Source organism: Schistocerca americana, chromosome 3 (genome assembly GCF_021461395.2).
Source record: "Schistocerca americana isolate TAMUIC-IGC-003095 chromosome 3, iqSchAmer2.1, whole genome shotgun sequence".
In the NCBI taxonomy this organism is placed as follows: Eukaryota; Metazoa; Arthropoda; class Insecta; order Orthoptera; family Acrididae; genus Schistocerca; species Schistocerca americana.
The window spans coordinates 672,167,117-672,193,601 of NC_060121.1; the positions used below are offsets into that span (position 1 = coordinate 672,167,117).

The 26,485-nt window shown below is 39.2% G+C and overlaps 1 protein-coding gene across 1 annotated transcript in view; it reads left to right on the top strand.

The window, feature by feature from the left end:
• Positions 1–26,485, top strand: part of LOC124606309 (death-associated protein kinase dapk-1-like) — a 305,618-nt gene that overhangs the window by 82,982 nt on the left and 196,151 nt on the right. The window contains exon 9 of the mRNA XM_047138290.1: positions 15,373–15,486. Within this exon, the coding sequence (XP_046994246.1) occupies positions 15,373–15,486 (114 nt within the window). The remainder of the gene's footprint in view (positions 1–15,372; positions 15,487–26,485) is intronic.

The following is a 26,485-nucleotide window of genomic DNA, read 5'->3' on the forward strand; positions in this document are numbered from 1 at the left end:
TTGTACAGGGAATTGAACTGACTTCAAAATTGGACAAACAGTCAACAGTAGCATACATGTCTGCAGATGATGCAAAAAGTGTAGATTGGGTCCAGTGGTGTACTTCTGTATATCGTGCAGCAATGTTGTTGATGCACACCATTAGGTGTGACGGGAACAGTTGGGGGTTGTGTCAGCTGCTGGTTCAACACAGGCAATGAGAGAGCAGCATGGAGAAGATATGTTTGAAAGCAAGGGATATTTTTACATTCACGTCAGTATAGAAGCGAAATGCTCTACGTGCTCAGAAAAAAAGACAGCAGTGTTTGCAGGTCCCACCTTAACCATAACGTCAGAAATAGCAACTTATTTTGAATAAATAGCCAAAATATGTGTGACAATGAAGATGTGTCACAGCTGTCCTGTTAGGATGGTGATGGTGATGGTGATGGTGATGGTGATTCAGCGCACATGACAGCAAACAAAAAGGGGGATAAAAATTTGTGATTTGGTTAGTCAGAATATGTTAAAAAATAAATTTTTCTCTAGGAACCTCTTAAAAAAGGGGATGATCTTATTTCCAGGGTCACCTTATACTTGGGGAAATGCAGTATCTTGTATCACTGTTGTAGATTTTTGACTACTTGCAGAATTGCATGTTTTCATAGTTCAGTTGATATTGAATCCTCACTGGATGCTTCATCATTCTTGAACTTTGTTATTGCTCTGTTGATTTTGCATTCATCTGGTGGTGTGAAATCCAAGTTTTGTTGTGTGCTTTTTGTATTGAGCCTTTTTTTCTGTTATGACCTTTGAAATTGTTTTTGCTCTATTCCCAAAACAGCAGTGATCCTCCAGTTTTTTTAGGGCACCATTTTTTGTGCTTGCAGCCTATTATGTGTAGTTGCTTGTTCACTATTATCATCTTACCATGGATGTTTGCAATTCTTTGTGAGTGTTGCTTTGTCCTTATAAGCTTCTATCAAAGTCTGTTTCACCTGAAATCTGGTGGAAGTTTTAGTATAGATTTATTCTTGATATCCGTTGCTCTTCTCTTTCAAGTTCATCATATTGAATTTAAATAACAATATTGTGAAAAGGAAAGTCGATACTCACTATATAGCAGAGATGCTGAGTGTAAGATAGGCACAAATATAGCTTTTGGCCAGCAAGACCTTCGTGAAAAGTAGGCAACAAACACACACACACGCATTCACGCAAATGCAGCTCACACACACACATGACTGCAGCTGTGTGTGTGTGAGTTGCATTTGCATTAGTGCGTGTGTGTGTGTGTGTGTGTTTGTCGTCTAATTTTGACGAAGGCCTTATTGGCCAAAAACTAAATTTGTGACAGTATTTTTGTTGTGCCTATCTGCGACTCGGCATCTCCGCTACATGATGAGTAGCAACATTCCTTTTCACAATATTGTTACATTCCATCCTGAATTTTCCATTGTTTGAATTTAAGTAACGTGTAGGTATGGCATTTACTACTACTGTTAAGGATATATATTACCTTGACAATTGTTAATTAGTGATCTGTTTCTATGTTATGTTTTATTAAAATATTAAACAATTTTTATACATACAAGATTTCTGTGATACCTGATTTCATTGTCATATATTGTGGCTCTTAATTATTTTTCAACCGAACTTCGTCATACGTTTCTATGTCTCATCAATGTGGGACACTATTACTTTGTTGGTTTATATGTTCTTTAATATCAATGTAAATGTTTCACGTATAGGAATTATGCAAGTTCAAATTAACATAATGTCAACAAACTTTCGTAGGATGTCAATAAATAACTATACAGCCACCCTGTGAAACTTTGTACCCCTTTCTTCCATTTTTTGAAAATACTGTATACAAAATACCACAAATTACACACCACAACAGGCATTGTAACAGTTTACATTTATTGTTCCGTAACCTGTACAGAAAATTGGGATAGAGATCAACATAAACATCATTTCCGCCCTTTTTATTGCTCATGAAAAATACACATTGCATCCAGAATGAGATATTCACTCTGCAGCGGAGTGTGCGCTGATATGAAATTTCCTGGCAGATTAAAACTGTGTGCCAGACTGAGACTCGAACTCGGGACCTTTGCCTTTCGCAGGCAAGTGCTCTACCAACTGAGCTACCCGAGCTTGGGTAGCTCGGTTGGTAGAGCACTTGCCCGCGAAAGGTAAAGGTCCCGAGTTCGAGTCTCGGTCCGGCACACAGTTTTAATCTGCCAGGAAGTTAAACATTGCATGTTGTACCACCATACAGCGAGACCTTCAGAGGTGGTGATCCAGATTGCTGTACAAACTGGTACCTCTAATACCCAGTAGCATGTCCTCTTGCATTGATGCATGCCTGTATTTGTCGTGGCATACTATCCACAAGTTCATCAAGGCACTGTTGGTCCAGAATGTCCCACTACTCAATGGTGATTCAGCGTAGATCCCTCAGAGTGGTTGGTGGATCATGGTGTCCATATGCAGCCCTTTTCAATCCATCCGAGGCGTGTTTGATAGGGTTCATGTCTGGAGAACATGCTGGCCACTGTAGTCGAGCGATGTCGTTATCCTGAAGGAAGTCATTCACAAGATGTGCATGATGGGGGCACGAATTGTCGTCCTTGCCTCGCCAATATGCTGCCGATATGGTTGAATTATCGGTCGAAGGATGGCATTCATGTATCATACAGCCGTGACACCACCTTCCATCACCACCAGCAGCGTATGTCGGTCACACATAATGCCACCTCAAAACAGCAGGGAACCTCCACCTTGCTGCACTCTCTGGATAGTGTGTCTAAGACGTTCAGCCTGACCGGGTTGCCTCCAAACACATCTCTGACGATTGTCTGGTTGAAGGCATATGTGACATTCATTGGTGAAGAGAATGTGATGCCATTCCTAAGGTGGTCCATTCGGCGTGTTGTTAGGTCCATCTGTACCATGCTGCATGGTGTCGTGGTTGCAAAGATGGACCTCGCCATGGATGTCGGGAGTGAAGCTGCGCTTCATGCAGCCTATTGCACACAGTTTGATTCATAACACGACCTCCTGTGGTTGCACGAAAACCATTATCCAACATGGTGGTGTTGCTGTCAGGGTTCCTCTGAGCCATAATCTGTATGAGCGGTCATCCACTGCAGTAGTAACCCTTGGGCGGCCTGAGCAAGGCATGTCATCGACAGTTCCTGTCTCTCTGTATCTCTTCCATGTCCGAACAACATCACTTTGGTTCACTCTGAGACACCTGGATACTTCCCTTGTACAGAGCTCTTCCTCGCACAAAGTAACAATCCGGTATTGACCGTCTAGGCATGGTTAAACTACAGACAACATGAGCTGTGTACCTCCTTCTTTGTGAAATTACTGGAACTGATCAGTTGTTGGACCCCCTCCATCTAATAAGCACTGCTCATGCATGGTTGTTTACATGTTTGGCCATGTTTAGTGACATCTCTGAACAGTCAAAGGGACTGTGTCTGTAACACAATATCCACAGTCAACGTCTATCTTCAGGAGTTCTGGGAACCGGGGTGATGCAAAAACTTTTTTTGATATGTACATATAGTTGCAATACAAACTAGAAATCATAGAAGTAATGAAACTGTTACATTTAATACAAAATAATGCAAGTTTGTGGAACATTGGTCATTTCAAAGAAGAAAAAAAAGAGTGAAATAAAGGAAAGTAGTAGAGCATACAAATATACCCTGTCTGGTAAAAAGTTACCCCGATCGACTGTATTGAAGCCATGAAATTTCCTGCATTTAGATAGTAGTGGTTGTTTAATAATCTGCCAGAAAATGAACCAAGATCTACTAGAAGTATATGTTAAGCACAAATACTAGTTCTTGTATATTATGCATTGTTTTACTTGGTTATCAAATGCCATTTTGGCTAATGATCTTATATGCTCAGGTGCATATTCTTTTGTACTTCATAGAGGATGTAGGATTGAAGGGGGTCAGTGGATGTTGTCTATCATGAACTGATTTTTTGATTGCTTGTTTGTCATATTGTAACAGATGACTACTGCATACTTTAATGGAGCTAAAGGACATTCTGAAAAATTCAAAGAAAGAGAACGTAAGACTGGAAGTACAGTGGCAATTATTCAAGGGTGATTACAAAATAGATTTTCTCATGACTGTACTTCTTTTCTACTTATCACAGGCCATCTTCATAAACAATGTCTATACATATGAAACATAAAACTTTCCCAGTGTTTGAAGTGTTTCCTGTTGTTTTGGGCAAACTGCTGGATGTCAATAACTTGTTGCCCCAATATTTCCGTGCAGAGTCTTCTGACCACCTTCAAGTGTATAATGGTGAAAGCACACGTAGCTCCCTTGTTTAAAACAGTGTCAGTGCATGTGTGGTAAACTCACTTGTCATGTTGCACTTGTGTCTTCTGACAACTGAGTACACCAGGCACACAGTGGTGCAGTTTTAAACAAGGGATTTCAGTGTACTTCCAGCAGTATTGACTTGAAGGTGGTCAGAAGGCACTTCACTGATTTATCATGGCAGAAAGTTATTAAAATCCGGCAGTTTACCTGAAATTTCGTGGAATTATGCCTATATAACTATCTATCTGAAATTGTCTAATGATAACCAGATATCAATTGAAGACATAAAGTCTGTATTTGAGTCTGCAATCATTTTATTTTTAGCACTTTTATTTTCACAAGTCCATCTTGATCACATAATTTCTTTACGCTTTACGACCGGGTTCGGCTTATTGCCATCTTCAGATCAGATTGTAGCAGTTTTCTAGCATGGCTCTTAAACCATGGTGAGTCTTTCTCATCCTTTATGACCTTGCCTGGATTTAGTCTAAGCCATATTGAATGATGCTTCTGGATTTTTTCTATTAATGCTCGACATCTTTGTCCTCAGCACTGAATATTTGATGCTGACTACTCAGGTACTCTACAGATTGTACCCTGTCATTCTCGCTAAGCCAAAATATTTCACAACCTCTCTCAACATTCCTTGTAACTCATATAGTCGTAGATGATATCACAGTCTTAAGATCACTGATATCCTCCTCTATGTAAACTGGTTAGAAAAATGCAGGTCTGTTTGTTTCTGGGGGGGGGTCTAAGATGTTACCGTCATGAGTTCATTCTCTAACTATCTGTCTGAAATAATTTTCAGACAAAATATTCACAATAATGTCACATGAATCTCTGTTTCTGGCACCAGTTTTGATCTCATGACTTACCTGTTCTATACCTGACAAATTGGAGTCTCTCCCTATTACAATATCATGATCAGGAAACTTATAGAGGAAATTCTGCAAGTTGTTTCTGGAGCACTCCACCATTACAGCTCCTGATGCAAGAGATTTACAAAAGCATCCAATCATCATTTTTTACCCTTCTTTGGTGCTTACCTTTAGCGAGGTTAATTCACATTTGGAATCCATGATAACCTCACTGTCAGTCAGACTCATGTTTAGTCAGGCAGTTTTGAAATGCAGAAAAAGATTATCCTGCGCAGTGTTTGGGAAAGGTGTGATAAATGATGTAAAAGTATGTAAGTGGTGCAGACTTCTTGATGAAGGAAGGAAGAATGTTAATGATGAAGATCGATCTCAATGGCCTACCTACATCAGTCGTGTGACTAGGGCCTCCCATCAGGTAGACAGTACGCCAAGTGCAAGTCTTTCAATTTGACACCACTTCGGCAACTTGCGCATTGATAGGGATGAAATGATGATGATTAGGACAAAACAACACCCAGTCCCTAAGCGGAGAAAATCACCGACCCAGCTGGGGATCGAACCCGGGCCCTTAGGATTGACATTCTGCTGCGCTGACCCTCCAGCTACCGGGGGTGGACATCTTCATTAGTGAACCGTTGACACAAAAAGTTGATGAAGTTTTTTGAAAACAGACACTTTAGTACTGATGGTTTTCATCAGCATGTACCTCAAGTTTCAAGTTCAGTAATACATGCGATTGTTACTGACAAGCTTTAATACAAAAAAATAAAAAAGTAAATAATGTGCAAGATGGGTCCCAAGAATACTGACAGATGAACACCAAAAAAAGCTTTTGGTGTGTTCTTTGTCATTTTGGAGTGCTAAGGCAAGGATGGTGATCAGTTTTTGAGTCACTTTGCAACTGGTGATGAAACATAGTTTCCTTACTACACTCCAGAGACTAAACAAGCCAGTCAGTGGCATCGTTCAAATTGTCTGACAAAGCCAGTTTTCTGGGACTGAAAATGTATTTGTGTTAAAAGACTTCCTGCCAAGAGGACTGACATTAAGTGCTGAGAGGTTTTGTGTAATCTTATTAACTTTGGTACAGCATTTAAAACTGCCAGTGGGAACTATTCTCAAAGGGCATCGTTCTGCTTCACAACAATGCTCAGCTTCACATTGCAGCAAGCACAAGGGTGCAACTGGACAAGTTTCAGTGGGAATTACTGGATCTCCTGCTCTACAGTCCTGATCTGGCACTCTCAAACTTTCATGTTTTACAAAAACTTAAGGAATTTTGTGGTGGACAGTGGTTAGAGAATGGTGACATGTCAAAAGCAACTGTAACAGGCAGCAGAGTGTATGATAACAGTATCCATAACTTGGTGCCCTGACTGAACAAGTGTTTTAGACATTAATGGTAATTACATAGAAAAATAAACTAATGTTCATGTTTTAATTTCCTATAAAAGTTATGACCATAAATAAAATGTTCATTGCGCTGTAACAAAATGGTTTCATTCTTTTTTTATTTTATTTTATTTTATTTTATTTTATTTTTTTTTTTTTTATCGAATTCTTTACTGCCTTAAATATGCCACCACATTTGGCATCCACCTCTCCTTAATCATATTCCAATTTGAATTTAGGATGTTGTTGCTGTTCACTTCAGCTTTCAACCAACTCTCTGTTCCTAATACTATTGGGGTGCTATTACCTTTAATAAACAATGTTAATTCTGGGGCCTTACCAATGGTGCTCCTGCAGTTTACCGATATTGTATTTCCTACCTGTGAGGACAAGGTTGCTCTGATTATAATGTGGCTGATGCATCTTTGATTTTGTCAAGCAATTCATCTTGATCCGTAGAGGGTTCCTCCAACAAAAAACCTCCCATGTTGCGTGCCACCTACCACAAGTACTCCAATCTGATTTTTTATTTATAACACTGTATTCACCTGACCAGAAGTCCATTCTTCCTGCCACTCAACTTCACTAATTCCCACTACATCTAACTTTAAACTATCCATTTCCCTTTTTAAATTTTCTAACCTACCTGCCAGATTAAGGTATCTAACATTCCACATTCTGATCCTTAGAATGTCAGTTTTTTTTACCTGATGGCGATAAAAGATAAAGTCTGAATTCTATCTGCAAACTTAGTGTTTAGGAGACCACTGCAGAGCAGATTTTTATGTTCGTTTATGTTTGTGTACATCTCAAACTCAGTGGTGCCATAGTTGAGTAACTTTCTCTCCTCCTCTGATTTAGTCATGACTTCATTGTTGTATTTTTGATGTTTTATGAAGTGTTAAAAAAAAAAGAGCAACAACAATAACAGTATGATATGGATAGGGGCAGTGCTTCTTGTGTGCATAAACAAGGAGAACTGGCTGCTGTCCATAAACAGCTGGAAGCTGTGTAGACCATGTTGACCATAGCCAATGGCCTTCACACTTCTGCCCAAAGTCACAGCGACATCAGGGCACTAGTGACAAGCTCTGTGACACTTTTGGTGTGGTTGGAAACCCATGGTAACCATGTTGTCGCTCTGACTTCCGATAAGCAACATCTGACTGGTCTGTCTTCAATTGAGAGAGAGTGGTGAACAGTGGTGAGTTTGCACGTCTCTGGGCAGAAGACGAAAGCAGGAACAGGCCGCACAGCTAACTCCTGAAAACTTAGCAAGAGGTATGAGGTGCTATCCAGTGTTGGTAACACTTCTAAGCCGGCATGGTATGCTCATATGTCAGGCCAGTGACTGATTTTCCTGCCCAGTCTGGACCGTGCAGAAGGCACATATTCTTATCTTTGGGAGCTCCATTGTTGGGCATGTTATGGACCCCCCCCCCCTCCCCCAAAGGATATTAGGAGATAGGTTGAGAAAAAATGCCAATGTCAAATGTCAACTCAGTAAGTTTGCCAGAGGGTCTCGTTCGAGATGTGTAGGAGGCTCTGTCAGCATCTATCAAGCACATTGGGTACAACTGTTTGCAAGATAGGCAGCCCTGCACATGGAATACACTCTAAACTCACTGTCTGTAACATTATACTCATAATCAAGTGCAGTCCTCTAGTTCAGAACAGAGTGGAAGGTCTGAACCAGAGGCTCAGATGATTCTGTGTCTGCATCAGATGCTAATTTCTCAATCTCTGCTACCAGACGGAGAATCATAGGGTTTCAGTTAATAGGTCAGGCAAGCACTACATGCAGTACACAGCTACTGGGATATTGGAGTACATGTGGTGGGTGGGTGGCACGCTACATGGGAGGTTTTTAGGTTGGAGGAACCTTCCCCCCTCACCCCCTCCCCCCCCCACCCTCCACAGTAGTACAAGTTTATACATCAATTAGCTTCACAGATGATGAAGAAATCAAAGATATTTATGATGAGAGAAAAAAGAAATTATTCAGATTGTTAAATGAGACAAAAATTTAATAGTCACGAGGGACTGGAATTTGATAGTAGGAAAGGGAAGAGAAGGAAAAATAGTAGGTGAATATGGACTGGGAGAAAGGAATGAAAGAGGAAGCTGCCTGGTAGAATTCTGCACGCAGCATAATTTAATCACTGCTGACACTTGGTTTAAAAATGATGAAAGAAGGTTGTGTACATGGAAGAGATATGAAGACCATGGAAAATTTCAGATTGATTATATAATGGCTAGACAGAGATTTCAGAACCAGATTTTAAACTGTAAGACATTTTCAGGGGCAGATGTGGACTCTCACCACAATTTATCAGTTATGAACTGTAGATTAAAACTGAAGAAATTGCAAAAAGGTAGGCAATTAAGGAGATGGGACCTGGAGAGACTGAAACAACCAAAAATTGAAACAACAAAAAATTGTTGAGAGTTTCAGAGGGAGCATTAGGCAATGATTGACAAGAATAGGGGAAAGGAATGCAGTAGAAGAAGAATGGGTAGATTTCAGAGATGAAATAGTGAACATAGCTGAGTATCAAGTAGGTAAAAAGACAAGGGTTAGCAGGAAGTTCTGCAGGACTCTGACTGGTGATCCTACTAGACATCTAATTGTCTTCTTCTGCCATCTTAAAATATATTTAGCTCCTGGGAAATTGCGTTTGCTGTACAGACAATTTGGGTGCTCTTCCCAAGAGTGTTTTTGGTCTATTAACAGTCCAAGAAGTTTTACTGTTTTATTTTTGGTTACCTTTATTTCTTTTGTTTGTTTATACACAGCTGATTGGCATGTCACCAGTGATCAGTAATTTGCATCATTTCTCTGTTGTTAGCTAGTACACTTTGTAAATTTTCACATGTGGTTATTAATGTCATGTAATCATCATATACTATATTCCTACTTGGTATATAATTTGAAAAGTCGTTAATGTAGGCAATAAATGGGAAAGACCAAAGAACAGAGCCTTGTGGTATTTCTCTTTTTATTGGGAGTATTGCCGATATCTGCTTATTTTCATACAAAAGCTGTAACCTATTGTTTAAATAAGATTTGAATAAATTGAGTGATTTACCTCCTATGCCATAATATTCTGACTTTTTGCAGATTATTTCATGTAACATTGATTCAAATGCTTTGCTTAAATCAGTAAGTGTCCCAGAAATAGATAGCCTTTTTCTGTGCTCTTCATAAATGTTATTCACCAAAGGTTCAACTGCTTTTACAGCTGACAGATGAGACCTGAATCCGAATTGTTGCAAATTTAAAATTTTGTTGCTTTGAAAATAGCTATATATCTGTTTGTCTAGGATATGATTGGTACTATTGAAAAGGGCCTGTAGCTATTTGCGACGTTTTTCTCACCTTTTTTACACATAGGTAATGTAACTATGAGCTTAAGACATTCTGGGACAGTTCCTTCACTTAGTACTGTTGGGCTGTGAAAGAAAAGAAGCGTTATTTTAATTTCCTTTGCTATACACTTTATGACAAAATTACTGAGTCCAAAATGGTCTGCCGGCCGGTGTGGCTGAGGGGTTCTAGGCGCTCCAGTCTGGAACTGTGCGACCGCTACGGTCGCAGGTTTGAATCCTCCCTCGGGCATGGATGTGTGTGATATCCTTAGGTTAGTTAGGTTTAAGTAGTTCTAAGTTCTAGGGGACTGATGATCTCAGATGTTAAGTCCCATAGTGCTCAGAGCCATTTGAACAAAATGGTCTTCTGTTGTGGAATTGCTTAGTTTGTGTATCGATTTATGAACGTCATTTAAAATGATTAGGGTCCACATAAATTTCTCACTTGTTTGTTTTGCATGAGCTGGCAGGGCTTCTGCACCTAATGGAGAAATATTGAGTGGAGTGGTCATGCTGATAATATTTAGAAAACATTTATTGAGTGTATCACAGTCAATAGGGATACTGTTATCTTTACGGATATTATTAATTTTCATTTTGATTACATTCTAGGCTGCTTTACATTTACTTTTGCAATTTAAAATTTACTCATCATCTGCACTCCACGTAGCATTTTTTATTTCAGATCTGTAGAGTTTTTGTCATATTTATATAAAAGTTAGGAAAGAGAGCTTGCCACTTACCATAAAGATGACACATTAAGTTGAAGACAGTTACAATTATAAGACACTTACAGAAAAATTTCAGCCACAGCCTTCATCAGAAAAAGAGAAACACACACCAATCGCATGCACAAGAAAGCACATCTCTCGCACACATGACCACCAACTCTGGCAGCTTGGGCCAGAATGCAACTATCACATGGGATGGTAGCAGTGGGTGGGGAAGAGGAAGAGAGAGCAGTGTTTGGGTGGGGGGGGGGGGGGAGTGCTGTCTGGCAGGTCTGTTTTAGATCTGCCTGGATAGCCGAGTGCATTGAAGTGCCCACTTCCGGGGAAGGGGGAACTGCTGACCCTGTATTGAGTCTCACACAAAGGGGGCTGGCATGTCAACTAGCCAGGATGTGGTTTTACACAGTTTTCCATGCCCAGCTGGTTCCATGTCCTGTCTCAAATACACAATGCCCAAACACTTTCAAAAATGATGTGACATTTGATCATGCGATTAAATTAGACACAAAAAGAAAGAAAGGGTACACAGATCCTTCTTCCTGGGTAGAGCAGAGGAGGGGGGAGGGAGGGGGTGAGGGCGTATTGGCAGTAGCTTTGCCTTTGGAAGTGGTGACCTAATCATAATAGTACCATGTACAGGGGTATGCAAGATTGAAAAACTGTGAACACATGAATGTTACCTGAAAAGCCCAAGGTCAAAGACAGTTAAAGTGTGGACCCAGGAGAGAAAAGAACTACATCGGAAATGAATGGAGGAGCATTGCACATTGTCAAAGTTTGGGAAAAGAGACAGTTGAATTGACATGGTCCGATAGTTGGCTGGGATAATGAAAGAACAATAACAACATTTGAAACCAAGATCACAGGATACCAACCACTAAATCCGTGTTTCAGATTAAAGGGTGGAGAACTGGCACTGAACGACAAAGAGAAATTTGAGACAGTACTTTGGTGGACTATTGAATTGAGTCGAACAGGTAGAGAGATTCCCAATAAGCCGAGAGAAAAAGAGAAATGGTATGTCAAAACATTCAGATGAATTGGAGATTAGACGACAAGTCAAGAAAAATGCTAGAACAGCAGGAGAAGATGATGTCATAGCTGAACTACTTTCAAAGCTGGGCTAAGTGTCACCAGAGAAATAACAAATATCATAGAAGACATATGGGAGACTGATGTAATACCAGAAGACTGGAAATGTCTCTACATAATAAAGGGGTAGGACTGTTGTTAACAGTTACAGAGGGATATCTTTACTGCCCATCAGATACAAAATTCCATCACAGTGCCTCCCCAGTAGGACACAGCTCCAACTGTAAAACAAAGTAGGAGAGTATCTTGCAGTATTCAGTGTGGAAGGATTCTGTGCTGAAATATTCCTGAGACACCAAGCATTATAAGCAGAGAGACCGTATGTACCTTTGTAGAATTCAGGAAGGCATATAACTATATAGATAGACCATCATTAATCCAAGGATTGGAACAGACAGACCTCAGCGAGAAGACAGTGAACTTTATGAGAAAGAAACTAACGAACACCAAATCCTAAATTAAATTTGTGGGAGAGTTATCAGAGTCCTTTGAGATAAGAAAAGGGTGTAACAGGGCAATGGTAATTCATCAGTATTGTGCATACATCGGTGTCAATGTACTGCATTGCTATACTGGCTGAAAAATTGGGGGGGGGGGGGGGGTGGAAGTCAAACATGGACTACTTTAAATGATGTAGCCGACAGGTGCACATTTGCATTTCACATATGTTTACTTTCGCTGTTCACAACCCCCCAATAATACACAGTTATATGGCCAGTGCATTATTTTTTAGTTTTCGATAAGTCTCATTAATAGAATGCAAGTGTACATCCACATACTGCTTCAATAGTTTACTGTTGTACATCTACGAGCAGTAAAAACCAAACCACACAGTTCACAAGTCTTGCAGAATATTGCGGTACGTATTAAACAGACACCGTCATTGTTATAACACACAGCCTAGTTGTGTTACACTTATTTCACAGTTAATTTGTTGCATTGTTGTTGTTCTAACCAACACAGGTTCTTGTCTGAAAGTCGGGCATGGACTGACTGTCTCGAGACTAAAAATTATGCCCTTCTTTATCCTCACAATAATATATGCTGAAACTACACAGTGTTCGAAGTTAAATTTACAGAAATTACAATTAAAACTTAACTCAATAAATTAATTGAATAAATCGAAAAATTGGTTCTTTTTAACAGTTTCTTCTACTACAGGGGTTAAGCCGAATTATTTGCTTAAATCATGAAATTAACATATATAGTTATGCAAACAATACTTTTGACAAAACTGTTAATTACTTTCGAATTAATTAAGGGCTGGCTCTGCTAACATGGTTTTGAATAGAGCCAAATAAATACTCAAAGAATGCTAGTGTTTCATCTTCCAAATGTTTATAATTATTATATAATTTATATTGAATATAATAGAGGGAAACATTTCACGTGGGAAAAATATATCTAAAAACACAGATGATGTGACTTACCGAACGAAAGTGCTGGCAGGTCGATAGACACACAAACAAACACAAACATACACACGAAATTCAAGCTTTGGCAACAAACTGTTGCCTCATCAGGAAAGAGGGAAGGGGAGGGAAAGACGAAAGGATGTGGGTTTTAAGGGAGAGGGTAAGGAGTCATTCCAATCCCGGGAGTGGAAAGACTTACCTTAGGGGGAAAAAAGGACAGGTATACACTCGCGTTTTTAGATATATAATTTATATTTGTTTATAGGTCAACAGTAGAATTTAAATCATGAAACAATTACTGATTTCTCCCTATGATGTAAGATACTAACTAGGAATAGTCAAAATAAATTAGAAAATCAATTACATTCATAAAAATAAGCACAAAATTAGATCTGGTGTTATATTCTTTAAATCTGAGGGTCACTCTTTCTATTTTATGAAAATGCAGATTTACTCACCTATGTTAATGGCAATTAATTCAAAAATGAGAAAATGAATTTTAAGGAGGCAGATGACAAAACAAGAGGCGATGTAAAAATATCCCAGCTTGCTTCGTCACAGAAGGAAAATCAATAGACAAGATATTGGCCGTCTGGCATTTGTTGATAATCTTGCTATGCTCGCAGAAACTGCAGTAAAGCAAATCAAGGTCCTTAAAGAGAATGTCAAAAGATGATACTACAGGTATCTTTCAAGAAAACAGGATGCATACCAAACCAAAATGATGCACAACAAAAGAATAAGACAAAATATGCTGAGATTAAGAGAGTTCACAAATTCAAGTATCAGTGGGAGATGATACAGGCAGATGGGATAGGGAAAGAAGCTCAAGGACAGATAAATTGAAAGATAAATAAAGCATTCTGGAAGATTGGAAACATTTACAATAAATCATGGCTATTGTGTAATGTAAAGTGAGACATTACAACACTACCATCAAACCGGTAACCTCATGTGCATCAGAAATGTCATGGATTGGAAGGGTACACTAGAAAATACAAGGAACTAGAGAGAAGAATCATCTGACAAATCCTAGAGCTCAATAGGACAGGAGGAGGCTACAGATTGTGGAGTAGATGAGAGATGGACAGATATCTAAAATAGTACATGACTTGAAAAAAACATTAACTGAAATTTTACGGGCATATCAAGAGAATGCCAGGACCCCCAACGTATTAAACAAATCTTGGATTACACAAAATGCATGAAGAAAATGAAGTGGGTCACAGAAGCCAGGGAAGACCTGAAGGATGCCAGCATAACAGACTCAGATATACAGGATAGCCACACATTCAGCCACAAAGTACTGAAGTGGAATGTGAGGCAAGAGGTCGAGAAATTCCAGATTGGAACAACTTGGTCAGGAGAAAGAAAGATAGTGCATGGTGAGAAGATGAAAGAAGTGTAGCACCTGAGAAAATCTCATGTCAAGTTAGCACTTTGTGTGATCCTCTAGCAGCCTATATGTTTACAGTAACACTATCACTAACACGTACGCACATAAAGGCAGGAATATGCATGTGGATAAAAGAAAAAGAAATGAATTGTATCTTGTATAAGTCAGAAATATTCTCCTTTTTTAAAATTTTAAACAGTTTAGATTATTACAATATGCCAGTGTAAATTTATTATAAAATATAGTACCATACAGAATGAAATAAATATTAACTGCTAGTGAAATAAATATGTGAATTTTGTTAATATGCATGATTTTTCCACATTAAATGAACAAAGAAAAGTTTTGTGAAAATTGGGATAAGCTTCAGTCTGATTCTCCAGATTTTTAGTATGGAGACTTCAGCACACATCTACCAAATCCACTTGCCAATCAGTTGCAATTATTAGGGTTTGAGTGACTCAGTAAACTTCATTTTCTTGACATCTATAGTGTGTTAAACTAAAGCTGAAACAGTTGTCATCCCTTCATTCCTCCCAAACCGCTTCCAGTGACGGAAATATGTTTAGACTTTCTTCCAAATCCATGACTCACAATTACTGGCCTCAGTCTCCTTTAAAAGTGGCCTCATTCTGTTACATTTATCTGACAAGAAGCTGTTCCCAGCATGTAAAGTAAATTTCTTAATTCATCAAAAAAAGTTTAATACCTAGTATAAAAAAATATTTATGTAATTATTTTCTTTCCAAACAGGATGGTGATAATTTTGTTGTGTCTGCACTGAACAGTGCTGCATCCTCTGGTAATGTGGAAGGTCTTCAGAAGTTAATGAGTCTTACAAAAATCAGTTTAAATGTCTCCAATAAGGTATGAACTCTGATAAACCTTTACATTCATTGTGTTGTTCTCTACTGTATTTTAATTTTAATTTTGTCAAGTAAATTGCTCTCTCTCTCTCTCTCTCTCTCTCTCTCTCTCTCTCTCTCTCTCTCTCCATACACACACACACACACACACACAAAATCACAGTGTTAAGTGTATGTTCACAGTTAACTGTTTTTTTACCAATTGTAGATCAGTTATTCAGATAGGTTAATGCAATTTATATTTTCAGGATAGTGCAACTATTGACTTGTCCATGTGTACACAAACATTTGTGAAAACTGCAACATGTGCAGGTGATGAACATGTGATCAAGATTATAGAACTGCAACCGATCTCTTTGAGAAATGAATACTTTGTTAAGTCCATGTTTATTGGAATCTGAGTCTCTCAACATCATGATATGGAATCAAAGAAAATCACTGATGGTCTTGGAAAATATCACTCCATGATGTTTGTAATCACTATTGGTTGCTGGAGAACTGTGATAAATAAATTTCCATCCAACCATATACAAGATATGACTGATGGTCAAAATGTCTGGCAAACACATAGCTCAAGGAGAAAATGCTAGGCTAGCTGTCATTCTGTGGAAGAGGAGCATTGTCGTTCTGAAGTACAGTTTTTGGATGTGGTTGAAGAAATTGCATTTCCTTGGGCTCTGAAGCATTTCATACAGAGTTAGTTGCTGCTGAGATTACATACAGTGTGTAAAAGTGAAGACAATAGTGCCACAAACCGTTGCTCTCAGCATATGCTCACAGCTCCACAAAAAAGTGAAAGCCACCAGAACATAGTTCATTACAGTAGCTTCGTACACATTTGTGGTCATCATCATCATACAGATTAAAGTGACACATACAAGGAGCAGACATTTTGTCACTTAATTTCACAGCAATCATATTCCCCTGTCTGTTACAGTCCAGTGCATGTGTTATTTCTAGACAGTGTCAGTTAATGTTGGTATATATCCAGCTCACAACAGATTATACAAAACAATCAGTGCAGACAGCATACACGTTTTACACTGTTTTAGCATAAAACCAATACTATAGATGGAGTTACAGTCTTGCAGATAAGAGGTGAACATCCCTCATTATGATATGATTACAGTCATGGTTAGGCATTCACTGACTGATGTATATAAGTTTCTGCATTCTGCTGCCACTGTACTCGTACCACTGTTGTAGAAGTGTGCCATGTACAAACACAAATGTTACAGGATGACATAGCCATTTCCTGGAGGTCAATCATTCTGTCCCATTCAAACTTGGCCCCATACTGATAGTGCTTCTGTTTGCACTTTAGACATGGTGACACTTGCATCCCCTTCCCCCTTCTCACTGTGTTTGAAAGCTAATAAATGAACAAACTTAGTGTAACATTGACATTTCTGATAAAACTGTAGAGGTCTTTGCTAGTCCTATGTGTACACCAGTTCTTTTGCAGTCTTTGCTAGTCCTATGTGTACACCAGTGCTTTTGAACCCTTAATGACTCACTCACGATACACAGTTCAACACATCATCTGAGTTTGGCTTCATTGTCTCATTCTTCCTGACTCTTACAATTTTCACAAAAATTGGTGTATACACAAACTAGTGAAGTTAGTTGTTATTGTTTTTTTTTTAAGTGTCTTGCATAATGTAAAGCAGAGCATCCTACTGCCTCACTAAGCTTAATCCTATTGAAGAGGGTATGCCGTTATGCTCCTCATAGCTCTGAAATGATATAGACAGCCAGTTATAAGGGGACTTCCATTTTAATGTGGACAAGGAACCATGCTGTAACTTGGCATCATTCACTGACACAAATCAGTCTCACAGATGAAGTAAAAAAATGGGACCATTGATGACTGAACCACAAACTTTTGGATTCAATGTCTGACGCTTATGTTCTCAGGCACCAATTCACATATAGCAACACTATCATCATCAGGATTTCCTTCCAGCGAGCCAGGTAGGGACTTTGTGCACCATATATTGTATAGACATTGAAAGCAATAACATGTTTTAGTCCTGTGCTGGCCTACCAAGCCTAACACATCTGAGGATTTTCTTTCTGGGCTAACTCCCGTAGCCTTTGAAGATCCCTCTGTGCCCCTAGGTAGTGGTTCCTATCTTCATTAGCCCTCATAAAGGAGAGTGTACCTTCTCCACCAATTACACCTTACCAAAGGTATTGTTTTCTGCCGAAGTTGCCATTAAGGACATCACCATAACCCTGGCAAGGAACCTGTTTTTGGTCTGTGAGAGGTATTTTATTTCCCTATTTCCCTCAAATCCTCTGGACAAATCCAGTCAGCCTCTGCCCCCACCCACCCAATCTGCCACCTGGGATGCACCATATAGTGGAATAGATAAACCCCGATGGGATAGCAGCACCAGACAGCAGCAATTTTTTGTCCTTTGGAATTGTTAAAAAGTCAGAGTTTTAGAGAATAAGATAAAAATATCTATAAGAAGATTAAGTCTACCAGAATTCAACAGTTAAGTGCGACATGACCGGCTAAAGATTAGCCACAGCTATGATCACAGGAATATCACTATCTCTATGAATATCTGTTTTAAGACTATACAACTTCTGCTGAAAGATAGGCCTTAATAAAAAATCTTAAGTGTTTTTTAACAGTGTATTCAGTTATACCAATTTAACTTCTGTTAGCCCCTTGTGTAATTAAATCATGGACAATCATCCAAGGTACTCTGATTTGGAGCCAAATGGAAGGTTTAAACCAGAGGCTCAGACAATTTTGTTGCAATCTTGGATGCAGGTCCTGACCTCTCCTGTCTGCGAGAAAATAGATCAGGTGTGTGCTACATGTTAGTAGGAGCTACTATGGTAGCAGAGTGGATGTAGCATGCACACATAATTTTTTTGATAGTACAGAAATCACTCCACAGGCCTGATAAGACACATTCTGGTTTGAGACAGGGAAGAATAGTATGCTCATTAATTAAAGAGAATAGCATTTGTCATGGCATATCAAGGGTAGGAAACATCAATATAGTATCAGTTAATGGCAGGAATGTCTATGGAAAAGTCCCAGTACTAGTCTTGCTTATAAACAGTAACAATGCCCATGTAGTACTAGATGCAGAAATATGCTTGAAGCCAGGTGTTAATATCAATGAAATTTTAAATTCGGACTGGAAAGTGTATCTCAAAGACAGGTTGAACACCAGAGTTGGAGGATTATTTTAGCTGTAAAAGTATTATTGTATTTAGTGAGATTAGTAAGGATTCCAGCTGTCAAATAATTTGGCTAAAGATGAGTGTTAAAAGTGGATAAAACATGGCCATCAGATGATTTTATAGACCCCCTGCCTCAGAAGGAGTTGTGGTGGAACATTTGAGGGGAAACTTGGAGAATATTTTGTGTAAATTTCCTCGTAATGTCATTATATTAAGCGAAGATTTCAACATACCAGATATAGATTGAGACTAAAGTGATTAAGGTAAGTACAGGGTGTATACGACCTGGGAGATCCGGGAAAAACCCGGGAATTTTTTCATTCGGGAGAAAACTGGGAAAAACCCGGGATGTTTTAGAATTCCGGAAATTTTTCATTGTTTGAGTTTTCAGTTAAATTTTTGTAATTTTGGCTGGTAAGAACCGATATTCTAACAAAGGATATTACTTATCCCGCTACTGCAGAATAAAACTTCAACAATAAAACATAAACGAGAGAAAAAAACTGAAAATAACTTAAATTGCAAAGGAAATGCGCCATATACAACAACGACACACAGTGCTCATGCAAGCGTCTGCCAATCGAAAATGTGTCAAAGGCTTTAGGAAGACTATGCAGTGCTTCATAACAACAAATTGCCTCCAATGAGCGTGATGTCGAAACTGTTTAAATTCGATTTGTTTTAGCATTTCGCGCGCGCTCATGCACATGCGCAGTTGAGTCACGTTTGAGTAGTGATTCTCCCGCTTCTGGCTACAGGAATGTGGCTGTTGGCTGTGCAAGCAGTCACAGCAAGCAGCTAGATGCTATGGGAAAAGGGGGCGCCAAATTCATATTCTTGGGGAAAAAAAACTTGTTTCACAAAGCGCCTAGCATCCAGCGCACGTTTGTCTATCGATTATTGATATGATTTTGAAACGCATCCCTGTTGGTTTTTGAACATTTTTGAACACATTTTAACTTGATTTCTGAATGAATCATAAGTTGACTTTTGAATGCATGCATAGTGTACGTGATGTTTCTGTCAGGAGAATCCTCGTCGCATCTAGAAATAAACTTTCCGCAGACAAAAGGGGCCGGGGCAATACGAGCTGAGGGAGTAAAGCCGAACGGATGAATGCCAATCGCTGCCTGATTATGTGGTTGATTGGGTTTGCGAATGATCAGCATTGTTATAATTACCAGCGAAATCCATAGATTCAGGCTACCAGAATGGAAATAAACGACTAACAGGAATAACAGGTGAGAAAGATTACGTATTATCTTCTCGGTGTATCCAAGAAAATCAAATTTTGACAGAAAATTTTTGGCCAGATCGCTACACTGGTAAGGACCAGTTGTAAGTCCCCGGCTAGCAGACGCATAGGTTCTATTCTGGAAGTAAAGCGGAAAACGTGTTGTTCGAACACATTATAATGCCTAATAATAATAATCGCGGGATAACTAAACTTGTGATTCTGACAGGGTTAGTGAAGTCAATCAGCAATCAAATTTTGACAATGGCAGCAATAGCTACTGAATTGGTGATGACAAGATTGTTAGAACGAGGAAGGAGAAGAAACTGGGACATCACACAAATTATAGAAGAATAAAATGATTCCAAATTTATATAAAAATTTCGTAGTGAAACTATTTCCTAACATAAAGCCTTTTGCTTGTAGTAGGCCCAATAGACATTTGATATTGGTACTTCGTGGATTATATTCTGTCGTGTTATAAAATGGCCGTTTGTACCAAAACAGTTTCGTTTATTTGGTGTGTTTCAAAATTGCTGCCGTATTAGAAAGGCTTATTTTGTTTTTATCTAGCAGACAGTTACAAAATAGACGCAATCAGATTGAGAAACCACACCAGTCTTGGGTATTATTTGTATTAACTGCTTTTTCAGCATTAGATAACGGCATTTCGATTTTTCATGTAGCAAAACGTAGCAAGATTAGAAAGAAAAAATGTGTAATTTCTTGCTTATCTCTTGTCAGTATTGGTTTTATATGTTGTTGTTGTGGTCTTCAGTCCTGAGACTGGTTTGATGCAGCTCTCCATGCTACTCTATCCTGTGCAAGCTTCTTCATCTCCCAGTACCTACTGCAACCTACATCCTTCTGAATCTGCTTAATGTATTCATCTCTTGGTCTCCCTCTACGATTTTTACCCTCCACGCTGCCCTCCAATACTAAATTGGTGATCCCTTGATGCCTCAGAACATGTCCTACCAATCGATCCCTTCTTCTGGTCAAGTTGTGCCACAAACTTCTCTTCTCCCCAATCCTATTCAATACTTCTTCATTAGTTATGTGATCTACCCATCTAATCTTCAGCATTTTTCTGTAGCACCACATTTCGAAAGCTTCTATTCTCTTCTTGTCCAAACTATTTATCGTCCATGTTTCACTTCCATACATGGCTACACTCCATACGAATACTTTCAGAAATGACTTCCTGACACTTAAATCAATACTGGATGTTAACAAATTTCTCTTCTTCAGAAACGCTTTCCTTGCCATTGCCAGCCTACATTTTATATCCTCTCTACTTCGACCATCATCAGTTAATTTGCTCCCCAAATAGCAAAACTCCTTTACTACTTTAAGTGCCTCATTTCCTAATCTAATTCCCTCAGCATCACCCGACTTAATTAGACTACATTCCATTATCCTTGTTTTGCTTTTGTTGATGTTCATCTTATATCCTCCTTTCAAGACACTGTCCATTCCATTCAACTGCTCTTCCAAGTCCTTTGCTGTCTCTGACAGAATTACAATGTCATCGGCGAACCTCAAAGTTTTTATTTCTTCTCCATGAATTTTAATACCTACTCCGAATTTTTCTTTTGTTTCCTTTACTGCTTGCTCAATATACAGATTGAACAACATCGGGGAGAGGCTACAACCCTGTCTTACTCCCTTCCCAACCACTGCTTCCCTTTCATGTCCCTCGACTCTTATAACTGCCATCTGGTTTCTGTACAAATTGTAAATAGCCTTTCGCTCCCTGTATTTTACCCCTGCCACCTTTAGAATTTGAAAGAGAGTATTCCAGTCAACATTGTCAAAAGCTTTCTCTAAGTCTACAAATGCTAGAAGCGTAGGTTTGCCTTTCCTTAATCTTTCTTCTAAGATAAGTCGTAAGGTCAGCATTGCCTCACGTGTTCCAGTGTTTCTACGGAATCCAAACTGATCTTCCCCGAGGTTGGCTTCTACTAGTTTTTCCATTCGTCTGTAAAGAATTCGTGTTAGTATTTTGCAGCTGTGACTTATTAAGCTGATAGTTCGGTAATTTTCACATCTGTCAACACCTGCTTTCTTTGGGATTGGAATTATTATATTCTTCTTGAAGTCTGAGGGTATTTCGCCTGTTTCATACACCTTGCTCACCAGATGGTAGAGTTTTGTCAGGACTGGCTCTCCCACGGCCGTCAGTAGTTCCAATGGAATATTGTCTACTCCGGGGGCCTTGTTTTGACTCAGGTCTTTCAGTGCTCTGTCAAACTCTTCACGCAGTATCGTATCTCCCATTTCATCTTCATCTACATCCTCTTCCATTTCCATAATATTGTCCTCAAGTACATCGCCCTTGTATAGACCCTCTATATACCCCTTCCACCTTTCTGCTTTCCCTTCTTTGCTTAGAACTGGGTTTCCATCTGAGCTCTTGATATTCATACAAGTCGTTCTCTTATCTCCAAAGGTCTCTTTAATTTTCCTGTAGGCGGTATCTATCTTACCCCTAGTGAGATAGGCCTCTACATCCTTACATTTGTCCTCTAGCCATCCCTGCTTAGCCATTTTGCACTTCCTGTCGATCTCATTTTTGACACGTTTGTATTCCTTTTTGCCTGCTTCATTTTCCGCATTTTTGTATTTTCTCCTTTGATCAATTAAATTCAATATTTCTTCTGTTACCCAACGATTTCTACTAGCCCTCGTCTTTTTACCTACTTGATCCTCTGCTGCCTTCACTACTTCATCCCTCAAAGCTACCCATTCTTCTTCTACTGTATTTATTTCCCCCATTCCTTTCAATTGCTCCCTTACGCTCTCGCTGAATCTCTGTACAACCTCTGGTTCTTTTAGTTTATCCAGGTCCCATCTCCTTAAATTCCCACCTTTTTGCAGTTTCTTCAGTTTTAATCTACAGGTCATAACCAATAGATTGTGGTCAGAGTCCACATCTGCCCCTGGAGATGTCTTACAATTTAAAACCTGGTTCCTAAATCTCTGTCTTACCATTATATAATCTATCTGATACCTTTTAGTATCTCCAGGGTTCTTCCAGGTATACAACCTTCTTTCATGATTCTTAAACCAAGTGTTAGTTATGATTATGTTGTGCTCTGTGCAAAATTCTACCAGGCGGCTTCCTCTTTCATTTCTGTCCCCCAATCCATATTCACCTACTATGTTTCCTTCTCTCCCTTTTCCTACACTCGAATTCCAGTCACCCATGACTATTAAATTTTCGTCTCCCTTCACAATCTGGATAATTTCTTTTATTTCATCATACATTTCTTCAATTTCTTCGTCATCTGCAGAGCTAGTTGGCATATAAACTTGTACTACTGTAGTAGGTGTGGGCTTCGTATCTATCTTGGCCACAATAATGCGTTCACTATGCTGTTTGTAGTAGCTTACCCGCATTCCTATTTTCCTATTCATTATTAAACCTACTCCTGCATTACCCCTATTTGATTTTGTGTTTATAACCCTGTAGTCACCTGACCAGAAGTCTTGTTCCTCCTGCCACCGAACTTCACTAATTCCCACTATATCTAACTTCAACCTATCCATTTCCCTTTTTAAATTTTCTAACCTACCTGCCCGATTAAGGGATCTGACATTCCACGCTCCGATCCGTAGAATGCCAGTTTTCTTTCTCCTGATAACGACATCCTCTTGAGTAGTCCCCGCCCGGAGATCCGAATGGGGGACTATTTTACCTCCGGAATATTTTACCCAAGAGGACGCCATCATCATGTAATCATACAGTAAAGCTGCATGCCCTCGGGAAAAATTACGGCTGTAGTTTCCCCTTGCTTTCAGCCATTCGCAGTACCAGCACAGCAAGGCCGTTTTGGTTATTGTTACAAGGCCAGATCAGTCACTCATCCAGACTGTTGCCCTTGCAACTACTGAAAAGGCTGCTGCCCCTCTTCAGGAACCACACGTTTGTCTGGCCTCTCAACAGATACCCCTCCGTTGTGGTTGCACCTACGGTACGGCTATCTGTATCGCTGAGGCACGCAAGCCTCCCCACCAACGGCAAGGTCCATGGTTCATGGGGGGGTGGTTTTATATAGCCTATATTTAATTTTATGTCACACAAAACAGCAAGTTATTAACTAATAGGCAATAAAGAGTTCAGATTTTCTGAAGAGTTCTTGTTCTCTCGATTACAAAAAAATCCCGTCCGCTATTAATTGTGAGATTTTTTAAAGAGGGGCAGGCTGTCAAACCGACCGACTGGAAGCGGAAGAGGCACCACAGGACATTTCAATGTCCACTTGCCTGAATATAGTTTGGACGTGCGGTAGAAAAATGCTTTATGAAGAGGCGTGGCACTGCACTTTGGCATACTTAAGACCAAATAATATGTCTTACATTTCCTCGAATACTTATGTTTTATGTTTCAGACTTCTCAGAAAGATGTGTGCTACAAGATGAACATATTTTCAAAATTCAATTTTTTTTAGAATTGACTCGGTTCGCAAATGTTGATCCGGGGCTGATGTGCAGAGCAGTCTGAGTTATAGTGGGTAGTCTCCACATGACCCGTGTTTACATTTAGTGATTTTGCTGTTTCCCCTTCGTTTACTCTCACGTCAAATGGAAACAAAACGGATATCTGTGGCCGGGAGCTGTCAAGTAAATTAAAACACATTCACATAATTATGGAAGGCTAAAATATGTCATTAGTTTTAGATTTTATTTTATTTCCACCTTTCTGACAGTCAAGCATTAATCGCCTTGCGGAACAGTGACGTTATTTTTGTCTGTTCGCTAAGGAAATTTGACTTTTGTTAACCTTTTCCGCAGAGGCAGTCAATGTATTTGAAACGAAATGTTTAATTCCACAGTACTGGCTAGTTTCAACTGTTCGCTGCATTTCAAGTGCACGTTTTCATTTTCTAGCACGTATGGCATTATGTCATAATAAAGAACCAAACATGATATAATTCAATACTGATGCTCCAAGAAAATTTACATTCCAAATACTGCACTGAAAAGCTTAATATTAGGTCGAGGTCTACATCATTGGGAATCCGGACATACGAATGTGCCCTTTCAGTATGCACTTTAAATGTGCACATTTTAATGTTGTTCACAAAATTCCGATGTTCTTGTAGTATCCTCTGATGTCTTGTTACTTTTATGACATAATGTATGATCTTTCAATGTTTTATACGTACGTACATACGGGCTTCTTACGTCATGATAGCTACCCAAGTGCGGTGTCGCCTATCTGTGTTTTCTGGCAACTGCTGAAACGGATCTATTTCTAATAGGTCGCGGAAAAATATTGCGAATGGTGGTTTGAAAAGCGTTACATTCAGAGTAAATATCCTTTTACGTAAGTTGAACTATGTGCAAGAATGTACCATGAATTGATTAAATCACAGAGCGTTTGCCTCTCATTTAAAAATCAACTCTTTGAACCCTGAAGATCAGACATTTACGTCATTATTAAAAATTTTACTGTCACGTTTGTGTGATATATCTTAAAGTGTAACACGCGCAAAAAAGATCAACAGTATATGCGAAAGCTTAGCTTCTCTTGCAGCTTGAGAACAATATTATATGTGAAAACTTTGCTTTTCTTGTAGCAACACTATATTAATTTAAACTATTAACTTTCCTTGCTTATGTGTTCGTACTACTTAACAGTGATGTTGCTGTTGGCTGACTACATCACGTGTACTATGCTCTGAATATCCGCTGTCATCGACTGGCAAGATCACATGACATGAGCTATGAACGGCCTACAAAAGCGCATCGAAATCTCGATTTCAATGATTCGGAAAGTAACATGCGGTGTTTGGTGGAATTCCAGTGTATACTTTCGTAATGTGAAAATACGCAGCGTACATGTTGCTGCACATCAAAGATGTTTCCAAAACGTGTCTTTTCCCCTGAGTTTCGTTTTCTAAAGTGCCGGGATATTGTACGCCCGGGTATAAAACAACCATTCAAAGGATTGATAAGGGAAAATATACTGTCACCCGGGAGAAACTGTATTTTTAACCCGGAAATCCGGGATTTTTTTTTTCTTGTCCACGTATACACCCTGTAAGTAGTACAGGCAGGGAATCATGTTAAATCGTTCCCCCCTCTTACACAGAAGTTTTAGCTGCTAATCAGAGAAACAACTTGTGAAGGCCACATATTAGCTCTCCTGGTCACTAATGGGCCTGAAGTTTATGACTCAATGTGGAACAGGGAAGTAGTGCTCATAAGGCCATTACAGCATCACTGAGTACAGTTGTAACTTAGGATGTAAAGAAAAGTAGGAGGATATTTCTGCTAAGCAAGAGTGACAAAAACAGATTTCAGATTACTTGAGTGGCCAACATAAAAAATTCCTCTCCAGGACCGAAAATGTAGAGCAACATAGGACAGTGTTCAAGAGTATTGTATAATATGCCTTAGACAGGAATGTGTCAAGCAATGCTGCGAGGGATGGGAAAGATCATAAATTACCTCTTATATTTGTATTGACGAATGCCTTCATAATCTGGTTGGAGGATGCTCCAGTTTACAGTGATTCCGGCTTATGGGTAATCATATTCCTAGGTAT